The sequence below is a fragment of the Harpia harpyja genome, chromosome Z, assembly GCF_026419915.1.
Source record: "Harpia harpyja isolate bHarHar1 chromosome Z, bHarHar1 primary haplotype, whole genome shotgun sequence".
In the NCBI taxonomy this organism is placed as follows: domain Eukaryota; kingdom Metazoa; phylum Chordata; class Aves; order Accipitriformes; family Accipitridae; genus Harpia; species Harpia harpyja.
Window position 1 is genome coordinate 32,203,833 of NC_068969.1, and position 27,076 is coordinate 32,230,908.

A 27,076-nucleotide genomic window follows, 5' to 3' on the forward strand; every position below is an offset into this window, starting at 1 on the left:
AAAGACAAATACCCTCACAGCATTCTTTAAAGAGGTCAGATAGGACTGGACTGTGAGCCTTTGGATAAATTTCCATCCCAATGAGGATATAAAGCTCTCATATACCTTTCTCTGTATCTTAGGCTAATACTTCCAAACCCAAGCCAATTTCCAATTAACTTACGCAACCGAGACTGTCTCATTAGAGAGATTAGAAATCACTACAAACCGCTTCCAAATCCTCCTACTTTTCCCTCTAACAAAAAAAACCCAAAACAAAACAAACAAACAAAAAAAAAAAAACAAAAAAACCCTGACATCTCAAGAAAGCAGTATCAATTCCAAGCAACAAGCACATGCTCTTCTATTGGATACGGGACTGCTGGTTTTGTTTCCTTTCCACATAGCATCTCATGAAAATGCAGGAAAGGTGGGGAGTACAGACAATCCCTAAGAAATTATTGAGGTACCAATGTTAGAAAGGAAGTAACAGTTAACAGAAGGGTATGAGAATATGAGAGATAGGCCTGCTATTCGGTAATTTTTTAAGATCTTAAAATTACAGATTTAAAAGTATCATTTGTTCAACACAGACTCTCTCCAAAAAGAGGGAGGGATGAGAATGGAAGGGAGAATAAGTCTTGCTCCATTTTATGGATAGAGAAGTAAAGAGAACTTAAAAAAATTAGTCACCAAGTTTCTAAGCACAGGTAAGAAAAAGCATACTAAAACATTAAAGGTAAAGCTTTTTTTAAACATTGCTCCTTTTTTCTTATTTCAAAGGTGGCATTAAATACTTTATTCTTCCACTTATGAGTAGTCAATGTTCACATTCTCTTTCTAGTGGTCAGAATTGGTTTGGCTTTAAGTATTTATCTGCTCTAAGTTAGTTCTGTGGCAGTTCAGGAAAAAAAGCCTAGCTCTTTTATTTCACACACTCGCATGAGGCATTTCTGCACAGAATTCTTTCATACACAAAGAATTCCTTCCTCTTGGAGAAAAATGTAGGGCTTTATAAAATGTACTTCAAAACTGTAACATTACTAAATTTTACTTCTATAAAACTAATGTAACTTCCCTTACAATTAATACAAACAAATATACTGAGAACAAAAAGTCTTACTATTTCCAACAAAAAAAACAGACAGGCATCATCCTTTAACCTAATCTTGTTATGTTTAAGATGCAACTGGACAGTATTTGCGTATGAACACTATTTAAATCATCAGTATTTATAAATACTCTTGAGAATTTCACAACTGGTACAATTATTAAAACATACCTTATTTCATCAGTTTCTGGCACTTTGGTGTAAGGAAGAATTGCTCGAACTCTCCTTCTGTCCTCCACAGGCTACAATTTAAGAGAAGAGAGCAAAGATAATACTTTCCCTCTTTCTAGTGTAGAATCCTTCTCCCCAGCATTACGCTATTCTGAAGCAAAGGACTGTTAACTGCCACTTATATCCTCCTTGCCAGTTTTAAATTTTTAAAGCTCAGAACCACTGAGAGCTAGAAAAGCATAATTCATACAGTCAGCTCCAAGAGCTCTCATTTTGTTTCGTCTTCTAGCATGACAGATAATGTATATCATCTTCAAAATAACTTACCAGTAAGATAATTCCCATAAACTTTCTTCCACCTAGAAGAATTTCCTAGAGTGGAAAATTCCAGTTTAACAATCAGAAACATCTTTATTTAGGTCTGGGGTTTTGTTTCGATGGCGGGGGCATTATGCAGTGTTTTGTTTCATTTTAATTACTTATATTGTTTTAAGGATGGGCATGTGAAAGAAGCCCCGTTTTCAGAAATCTTGGTTATTTCCAGGATGCATATTTTGAAACTGTTGTTAGATACACAAAACATCACAGAACAGTAGAGGTTACGTTACTATGGTGCTCTTTACTAGCCAAGAACTGCACATTTTCTTGTTTATCTCTGTTTGTTTACAAGGCCATTACTACATTTGGAGACAACTGCAACACCTGACACCTAGCTTTCTCATTACACATTCTCATTAAATAGCAATATTTCTTTTTTTTTAATCATTACTTTGTATCAGTAGGAATGCATTTTTATATTCCTTATACTTCAACATATGCTAAGCCCATTTAGAACTACACAAAACTTTCTACAATGCTTTGTCCAAAGAAAACTATGAATGGTGATTAAAGTTATTAACATTTAAGTAAATGACACTTAAAAATTTTACTACTCGCCTCTGGAGGTGCTACCGGAAATAAGAGCTTTTCCCCTTTCAGCAAACAGGACACATGACTGTAATAACCGATTAGGTCTGAGAGTGAAGCAAAACGGCGTCCACCAATGTAATAGTCTCCACACATGGCAATAATCCTGTTAATAAAAAAAAAAAAAAAAAAAGCTTGACAGAAGAAAATTTTTTGCTACGGATTTTTTTTTTTTAAGAGAAACAAAATTAAGATAATGTTTAATTTTTAAAGCAATGTAATACTGCATTTTGCTGAATGTAGACAAGCTCTCTATAAACATGTAAGTAAATCTTAGCTAATGAGTATTCCATTAAAAATTGTGGATATATATCGCATGATACACCAGTATTTTAAGGCTGTAAAGGAAACGCTGATTCACAAAAAAAGCCAGTACATTTGTCAGAACTAAATGAAATTAAACAGAAAAATGTAATTGTGAGTGTCCTGGAAAACTGAAATAATGCACTAGTAGACACAACAGCATTATTACTTGTATCAGGCAGGATATACACCTTTTATGACAAGCTTATATAAATTTAATAAAATATTAAAATATTTTAACAACAAATAACTGCACTTGATTATACAATGCAGAAAACAAACACCTTCAAAAATTAGTCACTTTCTTACAGTTACTTTAGCATCCATATTAAAAGTTAAGAAATTACTTTGGAACAATCAAAATATCTCCTTACACTCAATTTAAAAGTTTGCTAATTAATGGGAAAAAAGCTTACAAAACCTTTTCAGTAGTTTAACACAACAAAGAATGCTTACAAAACTGTTCATTTTATTCTTTAAGGGTTGTGTTTTTCTGAAAGCAGAGATTCATTAATGCATTGTCATATAAAAAATGGGAAGTACCGTGTCTGTTCACATTGCTGGTCAATACAAATTCTAAAAGCAATTGGAAATAATTTATTTAGGTAAAATAGTTAACAGTATTTAAAACATTCCTGTTACACTCAAGAGTCATTTGGAAAAGTCAAGTAGTACTTAATCTAAAAAAACTTTAAGATGAACAGACAATCCAAAGAAATTATCACATTATGCATATCAATGGCATCAAGACCTGAATTTTTCCAGCAACACAGAGATCAGACAGGAATCCCAAGTAGCAGCTCACTTGCATTCTTATGAAATGTTAAGAAATTGAGAAACAAATTATTACCAAGCTAAGCAAATTTTGCTGTTACAAAAAAATTTAAAAATCTAAAAGCTCTTGTTAATTGTCTCTCCAGTTTCCAGAAGAGAGACAAATTATCTTAAGGATATTTCAAAATAAATTACAGTACCAAGAATAAACATATTTGAATCTTCCTAGTATTCTACTTTATGTTTGAGCTCTTCACAAAGCTTGCGAACAACTCAAAAACAGAAGGGGGGGCGGAGGGAACCCCAACTGAAACATTCAGTTGACAAGGAACTTCATCCTTCATCCCAAATGAGTACACTATTTATTGGTTTCTTCCATTTTTACTCTTATCCTTTAGCAGGTCACTATTCTCATACATTCCTGCCCAAAAATCTTCCTTCTCAGCCAGTCCTTTGAACTAAATTATTTCTCCCAAACAGTGATGTAACATGTATACAAAGATGGATCTTCAGAGATGAAATCTGAAGTTTTTAAAAATATAGCACTGCAAGGGGAGTCACAAAACAATCTAACTTTAAGGACATAGGCTAGAACTTTTGGCATCTTTTCGGTAAGATTCCTTGGTAAAGTATTCAATAGGGATTAGGTTCTAAATGAAATTTAGTGTTTCAGATTATTATTTCATCCAGCTTAAATGAAACCTTTCTTCAGAATACTGAGGTAGCAAATACATAAAGACTTCTGTAATCACAGAAAATTCTGAAGGACGTGATTAAAAGATAAAATATTTTCCTTCAAAATATTTTGTATCGCTCTGACTCACCAAAAAAAGGTAACTCTTCAGTGAAAAAAGATTTCGTTTTGACAGATTCATATGCTATAAATCAATCATATGCTACATGAGCATATATGTCTGTATGCAATTTTCAAGAGGCACCAAAAGAATTAAAAGAGTTTAAGAAACTTTCATTTAAAATGTTGGGATTTCAGTTGCACAGAATTCTAAGAGAAGTTTAATGTGAAAAATAACCTTTTAGGAAATAAAATATGAAGGACATATTTTACAACGGAAGTTTCACCCATTCTTGGTAGGCTGTAATTGGCAAAGATCAAGCTTTGGTGGAAACAGCACTTCTACTTTGCGGGCCATAGGAGATCCATCCCTGTATTTGCTTGAAATTACTTTAAGGCTGCCATTGTTGAAGTTGACAATGTTCTTGAGTGTAACACTTGCCTATCTAATAACAAACAAAAAAATACACTTGGCAGTCAAAGAACGAAACTGAAAACATGTCCGATCTCTGAAGAACAGTATTAACAAGTTAATTCCCTTTGGATATTTACCTCTGTGTGTTTTATGGACCTCAGAATGAAAGATTCTTTAAGGTTTGAGAATATTGTAAGGACCCTTTCCTTAGGGAATCAGAAATCATTAGACTATTTTCTACCTGAGATGCCAGAAACACTTATGGTGGGCATTAACCAATAGTCAATTGCCTGCTACTGGCTTCAAAAAGAGAAGTTATTAAAAATAATCCAGGACTCTAAAACAGCACTAGAAAGCAAGTATTAGCACAGTTTACTTTTCTGCTATTGCTACACAGTAACCAGTTCCCAAACCAGTACCAGTACAGATGAGAAGCTGAAACTGATAGCTCAGATGGCAAGATGCAAACATGAGATACTATTTGTGTGCTATATCATCTGCACTTAAGAGAATTATGCCTTCATGTCAATGGTAGATCAGGACCTATGAGCTATACTTCATCACACAGCAGATGCAACCAAAACCTTCCTACATTTGCAAACCATGCACATAGTGGCTCGTATGTTGGTATTGGGGGCAATTCCCACTTTCAGAAGTTGAAGAATTTGCTTTGAATTTGTTTGATGCTATCCAGACAACTGACAGAGATTTCTTTTGTCTGCTGAAGAAACATTTGCTTTCCTATTTCGTAAAGACGAACACTACACCGCAGGACTCCACTTGCTGACTAACCTTCAAGCTCTTCTGAGTATACATCTCATTTACACTAAAGACTAAATGAACTCACTAATGTACACAGTTTGGCAATGGTAAAATAACTCTAGTTACAACTTTGGATAAAGAGCTACTTGTATTTTGATCAACTAATTCTAACACATACTGAAAGCTGTTTCCAGCAAACCTTCAGATTATTAAATAGATAATCTCTTTGTTTCTTATTGTTTTTTTTCTTTTTTGGGGGGGGGCAGGGGTGTCCCTCAAAATTAAGGAAGCAACCAGATGTGCTGGCACTTTAAGTATGTCCTGTGACCTACAATGGCTACTAAGGAACAGACTCAAAACAATCTCCTGGACTGACTCATGAAACCTGCATGTTGCTTTAAGTCTGTTCACAACTGCTTTAGACAGGCTTCTCTATACAGATGTTGTTGGTTTCCTCACATTTTTGTTCTTTAGCCTATGAAGTCATTTTTAAGCAGCATATTTTAAAACAAACACAAGTAAAAAGCTGTACAATGCAAGAATAAAGAGTCAAAAATATTCAATTATAATACCATGATTGTTTTCTGTTTGTACTCTATTGTGTTCTAAAACCAAAAATAAACAGATTATAGTATTTTAAAATAAAACATTTAATTCTCACCTAAAATGATTGACATTTGTTTTACTAAGGAATGAAAGCACAAATGAACCTGGTCTCCGATCACTCTCTCGAATAAGGTAACTTCCAGGTTTTCCCGCTTGTCGAAGACGTTCTTCTGCAATTGTTCTGTCAAGTTTTCCATGATACCACCTGAAAAAAAACCAACAATGGGTGTCCTTAGAACTTAAGGTTTTTGTTTATTTTCACAGAATAGTCCTATGAAACTAACAAAAGCTTTCAGTCAAAACTGATATAACTCCAAACCCTTGTTTCAAACTTATCACATCTTTACATGTTCAACTTCCCAGTTTACTTATTTCAAATAAACAATATTTTTAAGACAGCATCGTTTTTCAGATAACCTGCTTCTCCCAACGAACCATTCCAAGGGGCAGAGGCTCTATACGTATCATCAGCTTTTCTCTCCTTCCAAATTTGCTTATTTTAAATTAACAGAACCAGAGGTAACTGATCTCACTTGGAAGACTGTTTTAAGCCTACATTGGCTTCAGTTCAGGCTGGATTTTCCAAAAGCATAAATTGAGAAGTGAATTGTAACAACCTGTTTCTTAGCTGACACAGGTACTGCTGTAGCAAAGCCTGCATTGAATTGGAGTGACAGCAGTCACCAGACCACCATCCAGCCCCAAAACAGTCTTTCCTCATCACAATGCGTACCCTATCAATTAAAAAGAACTGCAGATGCCTGGCAAATCACAGACTGCAAAATATGACAAAGGAACACTTCAGTCTAAAGGAAAGTTTAGACTGTTACCATTCAAGCATTCATTCGCCTTACCTCAGTTTGTTTACACAGCTTTTGTGAGAACACTCGTTCTACTCGAAATGATCAAGTATTAGGTTTAAAAAAAAAAAAAAAAAAAAGCAAGCAGCAGTGGAGAGTGCCCTTCAAATATAAAGCCAAGCATTGTTCTCATCACGTTCACAAAGCCACAGCATGTTCCAGAGCTACATACTGTAAAAATTTATTAGCTCTTCATCCATCAACTAACTATGCTTAATTCAACCTTTAATTCCTACACTGGAGAAAACATCAGCTTCCATACAGCCACTGTTTTAGACAATTTAAATCCTTCACCATGCCAGACGATTTGTCTTTGAGTTCTAACAGTTCACATATGTCCTGCAAGAATCACAAAAATGCATTTTGGAAGAGATATGTAAATGACGTTTTGAACTAATATATGCAAGAGTACCAGAAATTGCACTGATTACACTTCCAAAAAACATGAATAGCTGGGCTGTTGATAAAATCTGACCAGAAGCATTTTTTTTAATATGAAATGGAAGCAAAAGTTTTGAGAGCTTTTATCAGGCTGAAAATCAGATAAACTAAACCAATAAACATCATGTATACCAGCAGAAGCGGCACCAGCATAGGTACTGTTTACCCTGGCAAAGCTGTGTGCTTGCTAGTATAGCTCTCCTTCGCTTCTCTTCCTCAACCTGATCAAAACAAGTTAAACCAGAAAAAGCACTGTTGTGTCTGTACAACATATAGCACTTGAGGCTGCTACAGGCCGAGTTACATTGGTGAGATCCTGTCTCATCCCATTGCAGAGCAACGGAGCCTCATGGACAGAAACCTGGCGCTAAAAGAAGGCCTGCAAAAAAGTGGATCACACTACTCCTACCAGGAGGGTCCTTTAGGAAAGGAAACAAAATCAAGACCGTCTGTTTTGAAGTACCTAGGACGAAATATTCTGCTTGTCAGTGTGCACAGCATGGCTGAAACCCGAGTTTGTTCATTCACAGTACATGTCACAACAAACGGGCTTTGCTATTCTGGATAGACCGACTTTCACGAAGTAAGAAACTCCCCAGAGACTAAGAAACTTTCCTGATCCAAGAAATTCTTTGAAACCAACATTCCATGAAGCCTATTTTAAACTAACAACAGGTTCACTGAGCTTTGTTTAATTTGTTCCTATTTATCATCTACTTGATAAGAATAACCTTACCTCTATTGAGAGACACATTGCCTTACAATGCCAAACTTAAAGGCACACTTTCGAAATAGGGAAGGTGGGAGTGTTAATAAGAATACAAATTACTAATAAAAAATACACTAGGAAAACAAAAAGGCAGGATTACTTGCAAACAAGACATTCAATTTTTTCTGTAAGGGACTGGGATTTCTTACAATGATAGCATAAACTTGGATGCTCCAATTTTAAGACCAGAACCTTTGAACAAAGAGGACACCCTCCTTGCCAGTGACAGCAATATATATATTGCTATATCCCACATATTGGAGATCACCTTCTCTAACACTGAAGAGGCTATACATATTCTCTCTCATTCAACAGTGTTATATCAAGCCTAACAGAAGACATTTATTACCTGGTAAAGTAGAAGCAGGGTTAAAAATTATTTGCTCCCCCATTTCAGAAAAGGTTTGTTTTCTGAAATAAAAATATCTAGTTAACTTCTGAGTGCAATTAAATTCAGTGTCACTATGCACATATTTGAAATATTAACACCTGATAGAATATACACTGTATTTTACAGCTCGCTGTGCATTAGCGTAATGCACAAATTGCTCTATACCACTGTCGTGGTTTAACCCCAGCCAGCAACTAAACACCACGCAGCCGCTCACTTACTCCCCCCCACCCAGTGGGATGGGGGAGAAAATCAGGAAAAGAAGCAAAACCCGTGGGTTGACATAAGAACGGTTTAATAGAACAGAAAAAGAAGAAACTAATAATGATAATGATAACACTAATAAAATGACAACAGCAATAATGAAAGGATTGGAATGTACAAATGATGCGCAGTGCGATTGCTCACCACCCACCGACCGACACCCAGCCAGTCCCCGAGCGGCGAATCCCTGCCCCCACTTCCCAGTTCCTATACTAGATGGGACGTCACATGGTATGGAATACACCGTTGGCCAGTTTGGGTCAGGTGCCCTGGCTGTGTCCTGTGCCAACTTCTTGTGCCCCTCCAGCTTTCTCACTGGCTGGGCATGAGAAGCTGAAAAATCCTGGACATTAGTCTAAACACTACTGAGCAACAACTGAAAACATCAGTGTTATCAACATTCTTCACATACTGAACTCAAAACATAGCACTGTACCAGCTACTAGGAAGACAGTTAACTCTATCCCAGCTGAAACCAGGACAACCACTAGCTACAGAAATAAGTATTAACACTGAATTTAACTACCAACTGATATGAAGGTACAAATGACAGTAAAGTAGTCAGTATTGAGCAATGGCAGCAGAAAACAGCTCCAGTGATATCCTCAGGAAGCCTCTGTAGATAGCACACACCTTTAAAAAACAGGATACACACTTAAGAACAAGCTTTTAAGATACCATTAAGAGGATGCAAAATGCTTGTTGAGAAATAACTGCGTTTTTCCAGAGAGCAGAGTTTCATGACTAGACAGAACCACTATATCCAAGCAATATATAGCGTAAGAGTGTTGAAAGACTTCATTTTTAGAAGTGCACATCTTATATTTCATCCAGCTATCACCCTTTTTCAATATTATATGAAGATGCACTCTGCAATGTTGTATTGTTATCTTCAAGTAGTTTGATAGCAAACAGTAAAGATTATTTTACAAAATTGCAGTACTCGATCTGATTTAAAGATATCAAGTGCTCAATTAAGGAGTGGCATTATCTTTTTAATACTTCTGTTAAAAGGTTGTAGGATTTTTTTTTGCTTTGAAATACAGCCATAGATCAATTTTTCTGTGAATATTGGTTAATGTACTGAGCAAAAATTCATACATGCACTTTCAGTGAAAAATGTTAAGATCACTTATGCTGTATTATCAGTTATAAAGGTAGATCCCTCCAATTCTCAATGCTATCCAAAGAAAGTACAATGGAAATGACTACAGAACCTGTCCTACTTGTTGTAATTTCTTAAGAGAATAAAGAGTGCAGAACACTCTGAAGGAGAGGACCAGGCCATCATATATTCTGAAATAAAATAAAGCCAGATCCTCTGGCTTTAAGCCTCAGTCAGGCATCTCAATGAAGCTTGAGTTCAGTGTTTCTGCAAAAATACATCACAAGAAACTACCCCTCCCCTTTTGGAGGCTCTGCACCATTTAAAGTTTTATAGGTCAAGATCAACAACTTTGGCATTTTGCAACCATAACAGCTTGAAGTTTAATATGTTCACAGTCAGAAGCAACACTTAACCAGATCTCTTGATTTATATCAAATACAGCTTCTGAACAGATGTAAAAGGGACTCCTACCTACACTGCACTAGGAGTCTCATGAAAGGAATTAAGGTTTGGATAGAAAGGTATCAAATAAAAAGCCTGCCTAGCTGTTCATAAATACAAAGTTGCCCCTGTGGCTGTGACTTATCAAATGTGTGCACTCAAAACCGTAACTTAGATTTATATCCTCCATCATTGCCAAAGACAAGATCGCTATCATTTCTAGTCAGTCTCCTCTGCTTGCTTGCCCAGTCCTACCTACGAACACTTTTGTATTTCTAACATTAACTTTGCAAATTTTTAAATGCTGACAATCCACTCTTTTCACAGTGTTTTGAGCAAACATAATTAAATGACATTCTGAATCACAGCTAGTGCCCTGACAATACAATAGCTATTATGAGATGCATTAAAAGAGAAAGCGCAAGTAGCCTTGCAACAGAATGTTATGGAGCGATTCAACCATAAAATGTCTTACTAACTACAGATTACAATTTAGGTGGTTGTTTCCACGACCACCTGTCTAACTGCTGTAACAAACTTGTAAAATTGTTACCTAAATTGCGACCTTTATTTTGCTGCTAAGAGAATACCAATAATATGCTTCCCTGTTTCACAAACTAGTCAGAAGCTGTGCAAGAAAATACTCCCATCTGCCAGTTTAAATCGAAAGCAGCATGTTCAAAACTCCAACCCTATGTATCACAATCTTAATTACAGCAAACAGACAGAATGCAGACACAACATCACAGACAGCTTATACAGCCACACAAGCAACATACAGTGCGCAGAAGAATTGCCCCTACACTACAGCCACAGCCACGTTGTGTGGCTGACAGCCGTAAGCCGTAAGTCACGAACCTCATGAAATGAGTTGCACCGCAGTTAGAGCCATTACCTCTGGTCTGCAAACGAGAGCTCCTTAATTTTCCTTCACTCCATGGAACGTGCTGGGTACCTGACACTCAGTGACACCAGCCTCACTGGGCCCAGCCAGCACTGTTTACTGTGAGCAGGAATGCAACTACACTGCATTCCTTTAGCAAGCTCATGGTACAGTAACTGGACTTTTGGCCCTCAACATGGACACTACACAAGGTCCATGCAAGGCCCAGGCTGTTCACAAAGAGGTAGCAGATGGCGAATTTGCCATCTGGAAGGAGGCAGCTGCTATTGTGTGTGGAAGCATGTCACATTGTTCAACCAAATCCTTTTATTTACATATTTCCTTTTTACATGTGGGAAAAGCAAATATTACAAAGCTTTGTTGTTCCACTAAAGGATTCTGCTGTTACAGCACGCTGCAATTTTTAGTTAGGAACGCAGTAGGTTAGGGAGGAGGTAATGCAGGAGAAAGTGCTGAAGGGGAGTAAAAGTGTTTTTCAGCAACTTAGTACAAATGTAGATGTTGATAATAGCTGCAGGCCTCTCTATTTCTGTCTAGAAAAAGTTATGGTGTACAGGAAAAAGGGTCATCAAATGCCATATCCACTTCACTCAAGGCTCTTAGCCATACCGTGCTGCTTCAACAAAACGTGTAAGAGGAATGGAGAACTTCTAAGAGTCATGGTCAGAGCTCCCCTCCATCAATTCGGTCACTGCCTTAGTACCTTTCACACATTACAGATTCTAGTTATCACCCAGAGACTATGCAAGCTCTGTTCCCATTAGAGGCAAAAGAGCAAAGACGATTACCTTGAACTGGGAAAATCCTCACTTTCTCATGGCACACAGGAATCTCAAGCACAGTTTCATAAAGACAGAGGAGAAAAAAAACCACAACAAAATATCCTGTATTCTTACTTGTTTCTTCTTATCCTGTTAACATCAACCACCCCCTCTCAAGCTTTCCATGTGAAGACTGGATGCTCCTATTCACTGTTTAACTTCAATTTCTGTCTTACAGTTTCTCTCAGCATTCTTAGTTTTACCATTTTTATCCAGACTCTGCCTTCTAACACTTTACCCCCTTCTCTGTCAGATTTGTAAGGCTGTACTACTTCCTTTATGCACATTATTTGTAGACATTAAATTAAGTTTCACTCAAACTTTAGTAAATTCACATCCTTCTTCTGTCCTATTAGTTACTATTCAGTAGTTACCAATTTTTGACCAAGTCTTTGCAGTTCTCCACATCACAAAGAACTTCCTGCCAGAAAAAGCTCTGCAAATACCTATCAACTACTACACTGGATGCACCTTTAAGATAATGAAACAAGAGCTGAAACTAACTTGAAGCCAAGTAAGTGAGTGTTACATACTCTTCTAGGGAACGGAGGGAGGGGGTTTTATCCCTTTTGCATCCCTATGCATTCTTCTAAGAGGCCGTACAATGCATGTAGGCATACCCATGTAAGCCTAATGAAGAATAATTCTGCTTTTCTCATTTGACTGTTCCAAAACCTCTTAGAAACAGCATGTGGAAAACTGAACCGTGCTGCACTTCAAGACTAGGAACCAGCCAACTACCGTGGAAAGTCACTACCATAGGCACTCATCAGTACAGCAGCTGTGACAACCTGTTAACCATGGGACTCACACACACCCCCAAAAGAAGCCATCAGAACACTTTCAGCAGAGTTTACATCAACTCTGGGCTAAAAGAAAACAGATTAACCAAAAACATCAGTACATCTTAACAAAAAGACTATGCAAAGATGAAAGAGCAAGATAAGCATACAGTTATAAAGGAATACATTTAAATGACTTCACTAGGGTAAGAAAGGTTCTAAAAGTTTCAACTGCTGTAACAAACAATGCTATAAGCTTTAAAAGAGACAGAGATGTGACAACAGCGTAATATCCATCATAGCCAAAAGATCTCTTCCAATCCTACCTGATACATATTTACTGAAACAAAGACCAATAGCCTACCTCATTTTCGCAAGAGCCACCAATAAGCAGGCAAAATGTAGCTAAACCGGCTGAAAAATAGCTCTTGAAACAGCTTGCATTTTCTTCCTGAAGGATCAGCTTAGGAAGTGAGTTCTGGAACTCATTAAAGCTTTTAGCAAGAAACTTACCATTTTCACATGCTTCCTACTTAGGCCCTCAAGTGAAAAATACGCCTTTTTCTGTTTGAACTAAGAGTAACTACTACAGAAACAATACTGCTACACAAATCAGCAGATACTCTTTGGCAATAATTGAGAAATTTCTAAGACATTCATCTTGTCTGCCATTAACCTCATTACATGTACCAGAGGCTCCTTCACCTTCCTTCTCCTCCTCCTTGCACCTCACCCTCTCTAACCAAGCATAGGTTTTTGTTTTGTGCTCCACGCTCACCTCCTCTTGCAAGCTGGAAGGCCTCTCTAAAGAAGTGCGTCGCACCCATGGATAGATAACTCTTTCTATAACAAGAAAACCTTGACAGTTATACACTAGAAATCAAAGACAGATACAATGCCTGGATTAAAAGATGTCCAATTCTTCCCACATGCACTAGGAACAACAGTGAGGGAATATAACCTGGAGAGTACAATCCATACACAACAAATCCAACAGTGTGACGTAAAAACACTGTGTGTACAACTAAGGAAAGGAAAAAAAAAACCTGTTTCTATACTTGAATATAGAATCGGATGATTACTACAGAGGCTTGGTAACATTTTGCTTTTGGAAGAATAAATAAATTTATCTAGCATCCCTTTTATTGCCAAGGTGTGGAAAGAACAGCAACAAAAAAAATGTCTCCACAGATGCTTAGAAAGCACAAAAATCTATGCAAGAAAAAATCTGGGGAAAAGGTGTGGTTTCAAGAAGGTAATGCAAGCAATTCCTTAATCTTCCAGATTAAGCAAGTATCCAGGCTTGAATCTTGTAACGTCTCTAATGTTACTCTACTAACAGGTGGCAACATAAAACAGGAATTGATTGATTTACGGTTACTCTTAAATTTTATGTATAGAAAAAGATGATGCACTTTATCTGTAAAATAACCATACAAAACCCAGTGAGTAAACCACAGACTGAATAACCTTTTGTGCGTGTCCTACGTACAGCTGAACATTTATGTACATATGCATAATTTTATGGAAAGCAAAAGGTGGACATAAAATCTTAACAACAAAAAAAGAGACCAACACTTTAGAAAAACTTCTTCCACAAATCTACACAGAATTACCATACAATTCCTGGGCTGATTATCAAAGGCTAGCTAAACCTAGATGGTTTCTGGAAACTACTCCAGAAAAGAAAGCAGTGTATTCTGCAAGGGGAAGTTTACAGAACTTGTCCAAGTATCTTTAAGAAGCTATTAATAAGAAAATCACATACCCACCCCTGCTGAGCCAATGACAGTAATCTTTAACAGAAAACTGTAATGTTTTAAATAGTCCCATGTAGCTACATACTCAACTTCTTCACATATAATTACATACAGTTAACATCTCAACACCAACATTAACTGGACAAACTGGCAAGATACAGACTGGATGGGTGGTCTGCAAGATCGGAAGAAAATTGGCTCACGGGCTGCGTTCAGAGCGTGGTGATCAGTGGTTTGTACTCTGGCTGGCAGCCTGTCACAAGTGGGGTCCCCAAGGGATTGATACTTGGCCCCACGTTGTTCATCTTCATAAATGAGCTGGATGATGGGATTAAAAGCACCCTCACCAAGTTTGTTGATGACACCAAACTGGGTGGTGAGCTAGACACGTCAGAAGGGAGAGCCACCTTACAGAGAGACCTGGGCAGGCTGGAAGCGTGGGCTAGCAAGAACTGTATGAAGTTTAACAAAGACAAGTGCAATGTTCTGCACCGGGAATGACATAACCAAAGAGCCCAGTCCAGGCTGGCATCCGTGTGGCTGGGGAGCAGCCTTGCTGAGAGGGACCTGGGGGTCCTGGTGGACAACAGAATGATCAGAAGTCAGCAGCGTGCCACTACAGCAGCAAAGGCAGATCGGATCCTGGACTGCACCCACACGGGCATTGCTAGCAGAGGTAGAGACGTGATCAACCCACTCTACCAGTTTTCAGGCTGCACCCGCAGTACTGTGTCCAGTTCCAGTCCCCACAATTCAAGAAAGATGCAGACAGACTGGAGAGGGTCCAAAGGAGGGCCACAAAGATGATCAAAGGGCTGGAGAACCTGCCCTGTGAGGAAAGACTGAGTTAGGCCTCTTCTCCCTGAAGAAGAAAAGGCTCAGGGGGACCTCATCACACTATTCAGTAGTTAAATTTTTTTTTACAGTGAGAACAATCATTCACTTGAACAACCTCCCCAAGGAGGGAGGAAAACCTCACTGGAGGTTTTCAAGATACAACTGGACAGGCTGCTAGATAATCTCAGCTACACTCCCTTTCCCACAAAAGGCTGGGCTAGATGATCTTTCAAGGTCCCTCCCAACCTGGGCTGTTTTATGGTTCTATGATTCTATATATTCCAACCCTGATGAAACTGTATACTTGGAAAAAAAAAATTAGCACTTGAGGATGAACAACTATTGCTATTTCAGTTTAACAAAAAAGAAAACCCTAACAAAAAGAATTGATTTGGTATGAAGTTTGCCTCAGAAGCAGCTGCAAATACCAAACATTGAAGATGAAAATGACTTTTTTAGGGCCTGATCATCACAAGAATCAGACTGCTAACTTACCAGAACACTGACTGGAGCTTTCAATTTAATTTAGCAACACTGGTTTGTATACATTCATTTGTACACATTAATAATTGTAATAAAAACATACTTTAGAAGGAAAAGGTAGATATTCCAAGCAAATTTAGTAAATATTTAAGCAGCACTGCTAGCTACCTTAGAAAGACTTCTTTTTTTCAACAGGCAAATTCTTGAGCTTTTACAGCAGAAATTATGAGATCTGCTACATAGAAAATAATGAAATATTCTGTTTACGATCCTAAGGATTTCTTGTCCTTTCCTTTAAAGTCTTCCCTATTAGCTACTGCCTCTGACATTATTCCTTTCTACTTCAAGTAACATTTTCCAGCAAATAGGTCCTGTAACACTGATCCTCAACTATAAATAGTATATTTGGACATATACAGATTCACTCAAGTTGGAAGTGACTGCTGGGATCATCTAGTCCAACCTTCTCTCCCCACCCTGCTAAAGCAGAGACAGCTACAGATGTTGCTCAGGGCCATGTTCACTTGGGTAATGAACATCTTCAATGATGGAGACGCCACAACCTCTCTGGGCAACATCTGCCACTGTTTGACCACTCCCACCATAAAAAAGAGGCGCTTTTTTTTTTGTATTCAGATGGAATTTCAAATTCTTTAATTTGTTTCCCTTGCCTCTTGCCCCATCACTGGGCACCACAGAGGAAAGTCTGGCTCCCTCTCCTTCATTCCCTCCCATCAGGTATTTGTACACACGGATAAGACCCACCCGAGCTGCCTCTTCTCCAGGGTGAACAGTCCCAGCTTTCTCGGCCTCTTCTTGTCTGACAGACGATCCATTTCCTTCATCATCCTGGTGGCCCTGCCCTGGGCCCACTTCAGCAAGTCCATGTCTCTCTTGTACTGGCGAGCCCTGCACTGGGCACAGCACTCCAGATATGTCTCACCAGTGGTGAGCAGAGGAGAAGGACCACCTCCCGCAAGCTGCTGGCAACGCTCCTCCCAGTGCAGCCCAAGATACTGTTAGCCGCCTTTGCCATGAGGGTGCGTTGCTGGCTCTGCCCACCGGGACGCCCACATCCTTCTCTGCAGGGCTGCCTTCCAGCTGGTCAGCCCCCAGCATGTGCTTGGGGTTACTCCTCCTCAGTGCCAGAGCTTTGCATTTACTTTGTTGAACTTCACGAGATCCCTGGCAGCCCAATCTTCCAGCCTGTCCGGGTCACTCTGGGTGGCAGCACACCCATCTGGTGTTTCAGCCACTCCTCTCAGTTTTGCATTGTCTACAAACTTGCTAAGGGTGCACTCTGTCCCAGCATCCAGGTCATTAATCAAAATGTTAAACAGTATTGGCCCTTGGGTACACCCTGGGGAACACCACCAGTGACTTGCCTCCCCCTGGACTTCGTGCTGCTGATCACCACCCTCTGGGCCCGGCTGTTCAGCCGGTTTTCAATCCACCTCACTGCTCATTTATCTAACCTGTACGCTGTCAGCTTGTCTATGAGGAGGCTATGGGAGACGGTGTCGAAAGCCTTACTAAAGTTGAGGTAAACTCTCCTCCTTTCTCCCTGAGCCGATGACCTCATTGTAGAAGGCTGTTAGGTTGGTTAAGCACAATTTCCCCCTCATAAATCCATGCTGACTACTCCTCACCACCTTCAACACAAAACATAATTTAAAGACAGACTCAACTTTTTTCTGCTCCAGAGTGATAGAGCAGATATTTTACATAAAAATAAAAAATACTGAAGACTGCCTGAAGTCTTTACATAGTATATAAAAGTATATAAAATGGGACAAGTATATAAAACTTGTCAAGCACTCCGGAAGGACACAGAGGAAGGCATCATCGTGTCACTGCAATACTTCTATGCAGCACAAAGAGAACGTTAACATGCCTTCTCCTCCCTCCTACTGCGCCTACCAGTGAGACAAATGCCAAGATATTTTTTGGTTTTGTTAAAGGAGAAAGAAAGATATGTGAGCAACAGGGAAACTACTACGGGAGTCCTAAGAATTTACATCTGACTCAACAGATGGGGTCCTACACTGAAAAGACCCATGCCCCCACAGATAAAATTTGTGCCCCTCCCCACTCTCCAGCCACAAAACATTAAGATAAGAAAAGGTGAATAAATATGGCACAATATCATGCTTCGCAATAGGGTAGGCCAGTAAATGAAGTGCATAAGTCCCACACTGAAGTTCTGGGAGTCAACATACGACACAAAATAAAAACTAGATAAAGCGCAGATCGAGAGACTCCATGCACTGTTTAAACTAAACTACATCATCTGATGTTAACAAGAAATATTGACTGAACTACTGAAAAATCCTCCTCAAACTTTTTCCGGCATCAAATGCTGTTCTACTTCTGGTTTTCTTCATCTGAAGCTTTCATTTATATATGTACCTAACATACTCCGTTTACTTACTGCTTCACTTCCTATATATGGTTAGGCACGATTCTACTCTGCTGCTTTTAGCCATTCATTTAAGACAGCACTTCTAACACCACACATTCAGCCAGAGCTAAACCCAGATTTCTATTCAGGTCTGTTTTGTAAGTGGCCAAATCCATACACTACCTATCAGCTTTAGAAAAAGAAGGTGTTTCCCTTCCATAGAGAACAGGAATTAATAAAGAAATTCATTATCTAGAAAAGTTTAGCTGCTAACCACATTAACTGCTAAACAGAAACCTCATACACTAAAATCAAGTTACACCACATTTCATTTTTGTTTATACAGTACCTAATTGAACATGCCAATATTATTTGCCCTCAGTTTTCAGTGCAACAGATTCATTCATCAGTATGGAAAAGGGCCTGCAGCCATTATTCAGAAAAAAATTCCTTTTCATGAGTTACTGAAATAAGTGCTGCAGAACACCAGACTTGCCACCTTCAACAGTCGTGAAAAAAAATAGAACTTCACACTACGTTCAGGTAGGAAAATGTTCTACTTTCATGCAATCCATGCTTATGTAATATTTCTCTATCCATCTCTCTATCTTCAGCTCTTTCTCTCACTATTATGTTGCCTCAACAGGCACCAAGAGTGACTGTAAGAATACATCTGCTTTGGGTAAGATCTGTTTTAAACAGACGGTATTTTGACAGCCTATCTCACTTTGAATGGATGATAGCTTTTGATTTCAAATATTTCTATTTCAAACTGATAACCACTGCTCAAAAAACACTGTAAGAAAAATATCAGTTTTGCTGGAGTACAGTGGAACTGCTTTTGCCACCTTAATGGAACACTAGGATCTAAAATAATTTTGTCAACTAAGATTTTTAATCAAATACATAAATAACTGAACTATTCCACATACCGCTGGTTTACAACCAAGTTAAATAGCATTCATTCATTAAATACGAAGGTATTTCCTTACCCTATTTCAGCGTCCATCAGCGAGCTTTGAAAACAGGGCAGAAAGCACAGAAAAAAAATGACCAAAAGAAACACAGAGTTGCCCACTTTATTCCCTAGCATCCTGCGCCTCCCATCTAGCATTAAGCTACAATATAAACGCGCTACTGCTGTGCTCCAGAAAAATGAAAAACCACACACACACAGAATAGACAAGCCTTGAGTCAGTTTCACTCTGGATCAAAGACAAAAATCAAGGCTACTTGGGGATATTGTGAATAAAGAGAACCTGTTACATGCTAACAATTTCCTCCCACTGCTAGAAAATTAAAGAAAATAACACCAAGAGAAGTCATATTCCCCTTTTCCTTAGGTACATGGAAAAGAGAAGAGGAAATTAAGTGTATTAGGTGCTTGCTAGCAAAGATGAACACATCCTGACTACCCCGAACAAACTATATTTACAGCATCCTGATGGGAAGTGCAGAACTTGCATCTGCTTTACTTCCCATCTCTTCAGGTTAGTTACTGTGAAAGCCAGAATGTCAACTATACAGTATTTAAGAGCTACTCATGTTTAAAAAAACATTTTATCTGTAACACCTTTACGGCCTAACGCTTACAAACTGGGAACTCAGATTTTGTTTGGTTTGTGTTTTCTGTTTTGGGTTTGTTTTTTTTTTTTAATTTGCAAAACAAGTTAGGAGATGAAAAGGTGATAAATTGTGTCTAAGTTTATGCAGAAAGCTTCATTTTACTTTATACTTAAAAGTCTAATCTAAGATTGGAGTATGAACTTGGAAACACCAGCAGCAACTTTACCAGATGCTTTTGTTTGGAGTCAAGTAACCAACCATTCAGTTAACCCTGAAATGCAATGCATGTCCATGGGAAGGCAAAGAAGCCTAGTGAGTCGTTACTGTTGTGAAAGAAATAATGCCTTTTTATTCTTACAGGGGAGAACAGTAATTTTATAATCACATAAAACAAGGCCAGGAGTGAAGAGCACTCTCAATTTTCTGATGTACGCATAACATATTGTAAGCAATTAAGACAAAAAAAACATTTCACAGAATCATGGAATTATCCATCAAGCCAACCCTGCATGCCTCCTATAAAAACTGAATGAATTAGGAGGAAGTGGGAAAGGGTAGAGCTGGCAGTCATATTTAAACAAATGGAACAACAGTTTTGTAATCACATTCAACTGGAGAAATTTAATCCAAGTTTAAATTGCAAGATCAATTACTGTTCTTAAAGACTTATATTGGACCTTTCCTTATATAAGATGGTAGATAATACTGATCTTTGTTTTTGGTAATCAATCAGGAGTTCAACTCCATAGAAGCAGATGGTATGCCTACAAAGAAAGGGCACTTCCAAAATAAAACAGCGGGACTGAAAGGATACAATTTACTATCGACATATGGCCAATTTAAATGACTTAACTGAGAACGGTAAAAGCTGATGCTGTATAAAATAAATAAGAGATGAATGAAAGGGAAAAAGGCTTCTAATCATTTTAATCAGCCAACTTAATTTTTTTTTATGGAAAAGTCACACACCAAGGATAAAATTGCAAAGAAAAAGATTAAATATGTGGAGGTATGAACTTCTGATTCAATTTTTTAAATTTATTTTATTTCTTGGATGTTCCTGTATTAAAGAAACTTGAAGAGAAGAACATTTAACTACAGAGCTATGCCCTGGTCCCGCAAAAACTTCAATGTCCCCTTTGTCTGACTAAGGTAAGTAGCCTTGCCAACCAAAACAAAAATCAGGGCCTCTGCAGTCTTCCCCTAGCATGTACTCTTCGTCAGAAATCTAACATCCTCTTTCATGAAAGTTAGCCATCATGCTTGCACGTGACTTACACGACAATATTCTGACTGCAAAATCCACTCAGAATTGTAGACGTGGTAACAATCATTTAGTATCAAACAGGTGATTATCGATAAATAATTACCCCACTTCCTAAAAATAATTCAAAGCAGCTTGCTTTTTGGCTTCTTCCTCAGTTCTATGGGGATCTTAGCCGGGTCTAACAGAAGAAGCAGTCCGATCTTCCAGAGAGAAAACCAAAGAGCAGAATTCTGTATCTCACTGATTTGGCACCCAACACTGAAGAAGTAACTTTTGATTTTATTTTCCTCCTTATCCTTTGTCAAATCTGCTTAATCCTATTTCTAGCTCATTAGGGAATTCTACAAGCCTAAGACTATTCAAACACCATCTTCACAAAACAAGGCCTTAATGTCTACAAACTTCCACAAGAAGTCCAGAAATTAAAAGAATAAAGGATTACTAGGAAGCCTGTCAAGGTTAGAGAGACTAATTTAAAAGAAATCCTATAATGTTACCTTTTATGTCCTCCATACAACTGCAATGGCTCCTGAAATCTTGGAAGTGTGTGAAATAGTGCAGAAGTTAACTCTCTGACAGTGGAGTTATGACAGAACGTAAAAGGAACCCAAATTCAGATGGGTTTGCAGATTAACTTTCTGACCTCTATCTTGAATACATCTGCCACCCTGTACCTCAAAACCCTAAATTATCGACTATACTCGCTGTAACTTCAGGAACAACATACTCCTAGGTGCTGATGGAAGCAATTTAATCCTCTGAAGCAACTTCATTTGGGGGCAGAATATTGTACCTGCTCAAGGGCTATTTTCTGTTCTAATACGAGCCTTGCAAGTGCTTTACATAAACCTGCAGACTTTCTACAGTTAAATCCAAAGGTTGTGTTTCGAGTACTTACTAATTACACGAACTCTAGGTAACATTATCTGATCTTATGTTTCACACAACATAAACACAGAACCGGTCTGCCTCTAGTGCAAGATTCTTTCTATTACCAGCACTGCAGGAGTCCCGATTAACCTAATGGATGGATAAGTGTAATAAAACCTAACTGCAGGTTTACAGTTTCTTTTTTTCAACTGCCTCCTCTCTCTGAACACAACCTAACTAAAACCAACTTCATTTTAAATTGGTTGAGCAGTAAATCAGTTAGCCATTATTTATAAAAATAGCGTCTCTGCTAATACTTTAAAAAGCAGAATTTTAATTCATTTTAAATCCACGTTTCAAGACTCCCTGAATTTTAAAAAGGACCAAACACGTGTGCATTACTTTAGCTATGTTTGTGTATGAAATGGAAAAGCTAAATTTTTTTTTTTTAGTAGAAAGCAATGCAATACAAAATGATGACAGGGTATGTGAGTTATTTTATGCCACGGAAAGCATTTTTGTTAGCTTTTATTTAAGAAAAATAAAGCTTATGGCTCTTCTGAGAAAGACTACGGCGCTACCGGAGATTGGAAAAGCCTCCCCAACAGGTAGTTAAACCACAACCGGAATAGCTCACTCTTCCTGGCAGCCTGCAGTATCGCTATGAAAGCTCGCAAAAAAAAAACCAAACCAAACAAACAAAAAAAACACCCTAAACCAGAGCGCCTTTTTTTTTCCAGGAGCTGACCCCAGTTATTCCCAGAGCACCACCTTCGAGTGAAGGGGAGCTGCTTCACCTCCCTGCCGCCGCCGCCGCCCGCACACGGCCGGGCCGCCAAGCGGGCAGGCGGAGGAGGGCTGTCCCCTCCGCCGAGCAGCAGCCGCCGCCGGGCCGGGCACCGGCTCTGCCCGCCGCGGGACTCCCGTCCCCGGGCACTCTCCCGGCGGAGCAGCCTTCCTGCTGCAGCGGAACCGGGGACGGTGGGGGGGGGAATGTCACAAAACTTCTGCGGGAATTCGACACACACTTTCCACCGGGCAAAGGCGGGGGCCCTGCGCCGCGGACCCCGCTCCTCGGAGGCCGGCGGGGCGGGGGGGGGGGGAGCGGCCGGGCGTGGCGGACCCCGGCGGGGCGTCGGCTACTCACTGGTTGGTGGGGGGCGCGTTGAGCGGGATGGCCACCTCCTCCTCTTCGTACTCCGGCCCGTCCAGCGAGTCCCCTTCGTCCACAGTTCCCAGCCCCCCGGCTAAGGGGGGCGGCGGCAGCGGGGGGAAGGCGGCGGCGGAGGCGGCGGTGCCGGGATCGGTTGTCCGGGCCGCCTCCGGTCCCTGCCCCGGGCCGGCCGCTGTGGTGGTGGTGGCGGCGGCGCCGCCGCCACCGGCCGCCGGAGGGGCAGGCCCCACGCCCAGCTCCAGCAGCCCCAGCACCGAGCACAATGCCGAGCCACCCGGGGGGCCGGCGCCCGGGCTGCCGCCGCCGCCGGAGCCGGCCGGGAAGGGACCCTGCGGCCCCGGCCCCCTGCTCGGGCACACGGCGGGGTAGCGCCCCGGCTCCGCGCCCGCGGCGGCTCCCGCCGTCCCGGCTGAGGTAACCGAGCCGCCCTCCTCACCCCCGGCCTCGGCCGCCATCATGTTGAGCCTCGCCCCCCCCCGCCGGCCCCCCCCCCCTCCGCCGACCGCCGAACGCCGGGGAGGTGGCGACAAAGGGGCCCCGGCCCCCCCGCCCCCCACCCCCCACCCCCGCCCCGCCCCGGCGGGGAGCGGAGCCGGGACGAGGGCAAAACTTCCCCGGCGGAGACGGGCTGGGAACAATACCCGGCTGGGCGGGGGCTGGGCGCGCAGGGCAGCTCCGCAGGGCCCCACCGCGCCTGCCTCGGCCCCCGGCGGCCGCCAGGGGAGCGGCTCCCGCGGACCCGCGCTCCTCACCCCGCCTCCCGCCCGCCGGTCGGCCCGGGAGCGCGCGGGAGCCGGGCGGGCCGCGCCGCGCCGCGCCTGCGCGCTGCGCCCCACCGCGCGCGCACCCCCCAGCCCCCGCAACCTCACCTCACACACGCGTGCGCGGGTGGGCTAGAGGGCTGAAGGCGTGTGAGGGACCCCCGGGGCGGGAGGAAAGTGGGGTAACGCTCCCGAGGTGGGGACACGCACACACACACAAAAAAAAGAAATAAAAAGGGGCCAAATGTGGGCGGGTGGGCGGCAGGTGCTGGGCGGGCGGGGGGGTCCGGCTCGGCCCGGCCGTTCAGCCGGCGGTGTGCCGCGGGCCGCAGGTGGGGCCTTGCCGGAGGAAGGTGTTCAGGGCGAAGCTCGGCGGCGTTGCTCCGGCCGGGTTCGGTCGGGGGCGTCGGGGAGGGGGGGGCCGGCCGGCCGCCTCGGAGAGGCCGGACCACCGGCGTGCCGGGGCCTCGGGGCAGAAACCCGCGGGGTGTGGAAAGATCCACCGTCAGTTGACCGCCTTTGGGCCTGGCCACCTTCACGCGGGGTGGCCAAGCTGCTCGCTGGGGTGGGTTTTCTCCGGGAAATGCGCCTAAAAAGGACCCTTTCCTTTGCATGTTATGGCAAAGGCATGGTATTCTAGCACCAGGAATTAAAAAAAAAAAAACGCATCCTCGAGTCTACAAGGTACTGTTTATCTGGTGAGAGTCGCGACTCCATTGCTACTAAGTAGGTATTTACTCTGCACTTTCTTGAAATTGTACTTTTTTTTTTTCTCGTTACTCAAGCCTGCAAGCTCTCACACCCCCCAAGGCCAACTTTGTCATTAATAATTTTGCTAACTTAAGTGGGTTTACTTGGCACATAAGCTTCACCTCACACGTAAGTACTTCTGTGATCAAGAAGACACCGTGTCACAAACACTGCCAGGCAATATAATATGTAGGTATCTCTTGATTTTACCCCCCACCCCCACCCCTATCCCGGTGTTAAAAGAGCTGACAAATAGCAGCACGTTGACACTTGTATGTCTCTCGAGAGTTCTCAGAAGGCATCTAAACATTCAGGTTTTCAAAGCTTTGCATTACCCAAAAGTATTAAGTGAATTTTTCCTGAGGCCACTAAAACAAACTACTATTCCCACTTTCACAGCTCTCCAGCCAACCTCTTTTTATCTATCTGCTGAAATGAAGTTTCATATCTTGCCTTCTAAAGGCAAAATTTTCTTCCAGTTACACCACTAAGATCCATGGAATTATGCTGGGTTTGTGCCCAGTGTCAGTGAAAGGAGAAGCTGGCTCAAGCCCTCGGTTTACAGCATTGTAATACATTCACTCCCTGCCATTTTTCTGTTTAAGAAATTGCAGTTTCAATGTCAGTCTCTTACAACTTTGATTTTGCATTACCATGTTTCAGTATTATAAATGTGATTTCAAATAATGTTATAGCCTGCTGTCTCTGTAGGTTTCTATTTACCGCTGTTTGCTTTCCCTCACAGATTTCTAAATAAAATGATAACACAGCCTTGTCGCTGTTGTAGTAGTGATATGCCTAAATACAGAAATACAGTGTAAATATTTGTGAGATTCCCTTTATGAGGCAGGCTTTTCTAACTGCTTTCCAGGGCAGGAGCATGTGTATGGATGTGTGGGGACTGGAAGGACAGCTGTGCTAAGAATTTCCTGCAGGAGGGGGTAATGTGGCTGTGGCACCCCTTCAGGAGATTTATTTTGGGTAGAGCAGTTCTAAATTTGGCAAGGATTCCACAGGAAGAGAGCTTCTAGTAAGATCAGCCAAGCTGTTTGTTGCATCTCTGCCCCTGACACGCCATTTCTCTTCACTCTGCAGGCAAAATTGTCTGCCCCAGGTCGCTTGGCGCTGCGGGTAGCACACATCACCCTGCATTTCCTCTTGAGGCTTGCAAGTTGGCTCCCGTTACACAAGCCTTCGTGGGGCTTTATTTACCTGAATATACTTGAATGAAGGAACAAGCGTAACGATATTTTTCTTGATACTTCTTGTGCATTTGCAAATACATCTTTTTCTGAAATCCCTGGTATAAGTGATGCTAGGATAGTTAGTCCTTCATCCTTGCTGTGTGGATGGCGTCAGGCTAGACTCTCTGAAAAGTCGATGTGCGTGTTCCCTAGAGTCAGTTTGCAGGATGGTGAATCTGGGAATACACACGATTTCTTGTCTGCTGGCTGTTGGGTCTGGTATCTCTTACCTTGGTCCAGTATTGAAGTGTCAGAGCACAGGTAGATTGCGATTTTTCTGACCTAATTTGAAGACCAATCTGTAGAAAGCCCAAAACTGAGTCTGACACATAAAAGTACATTGCTGCACATTTGTTAACGCTGCCGTTAAAACCACCTGTTCATTTGTTGATTTATGGTAAATAAAATTCTTAGCACAGGATTCTGCCTGTGGAGGACTAACACAGCCTGTGCCTGTGCTTGTAAATAAAACTGAGAGTTGCCAGGTGCTTGAATACAATTGTCTGCAGAGCCCAGGGCGTAGCGACCTTTTCTGCCATGCCTCCGAGCATACCGCCAGCTCGGTGAGGCTCGGCGGCAGAGGTATGGCGGGCACCCTTCCCAGCTGGTAGTCTGTGTGCAGCCACCCTGCTGTGGAGACCAGGAGTGCTCCCACGTGGAGTCGCATGGCGGTCTGTGCCACCCAGCTTGAGACCCCATGCGTGTCCATGGGGACGCTTAATTTGGTGCTGTGGAGTAGATGCAGCCATAATTGCTGTTATTTTGTTAATAGTGACAGCAGGTGTCCTTCATAGATCTAGTTCATGCCGCAAAGGCACTGGGGTCTGAAGCTATGTCTTCCAGTGTAGTGTGGGGGGAGTTACAGTGGCATTCAGGCCTTTGAACTACGTTACTAAATCAGAGGCCCTGGTTTATATAGGATACTGTGCCATATCACTCATACACGGTTGGGGCTAATACAGTAGTACGTACCGTAAGAATGGTGACAGTGGTGAGATGACCCAGGCAGCTGGGTACGTGATTAAGAACTGGAGTTTTCAGGCTGGGTTTGTCACTGATTTGCATGGCCTTGGGCAAGTCATTTGAACAAGGTTACGCTTTCTCCAGCAGTAAAGTAAGAAGCTGTTTCACAGATGTGTCAGAGGATTAATTAGGTTTTTTTACAAGATTTGAAAGCTGTTAAACATTGATGCTTATTAGGATGAAAAGCCATGTAAAGTGAATGACCCAGTATTTCAGTTATTTATAGAGAAGGTGTTGTGTGGATCATGGATACAAACACCATGTAACCTTCACTTTCAC

General features: G+C 41.4%; 1 protein-coding gene across 1 annotated transcript in view; it reads right to left on the minus strand.

Annotated features, from left to right (window-relative positions):
* The window catches only part of RASA1 (RAS p21 protein activator 1), a 66,040-nt gene extending 42,534 nt beyond the window's left edge, over window positions 1–23,506 (minus strand). Inside the window, exons 1-4 of the mRNA XM_052775791.1 lie at window positions 22,993–23,506; window positions 5,936–6,085; window positions 2,198–2,333; window positions 1,262–1,332 (exon numbers count right to left, since the gene is read on the minus strand). Coding sequence (XP_052631751.1) covers window positions 1,262–1,332; window positions 2,198–2,333; window positions 5,936–6,085; window positions 22,993–23,477 — 842 coding nt within the window. The 5' untranslated portion in view covers window positions 23,478–23,506. The remainder of the gene's footprint in view (window positions 1–1,261; window positions 1,333–2,197; window positions 2,334–5,935; window positions 6,086–22,992) is intronic.
* Window positions 23,507–27,076: the final 3,570 nt, after the last annotated feature.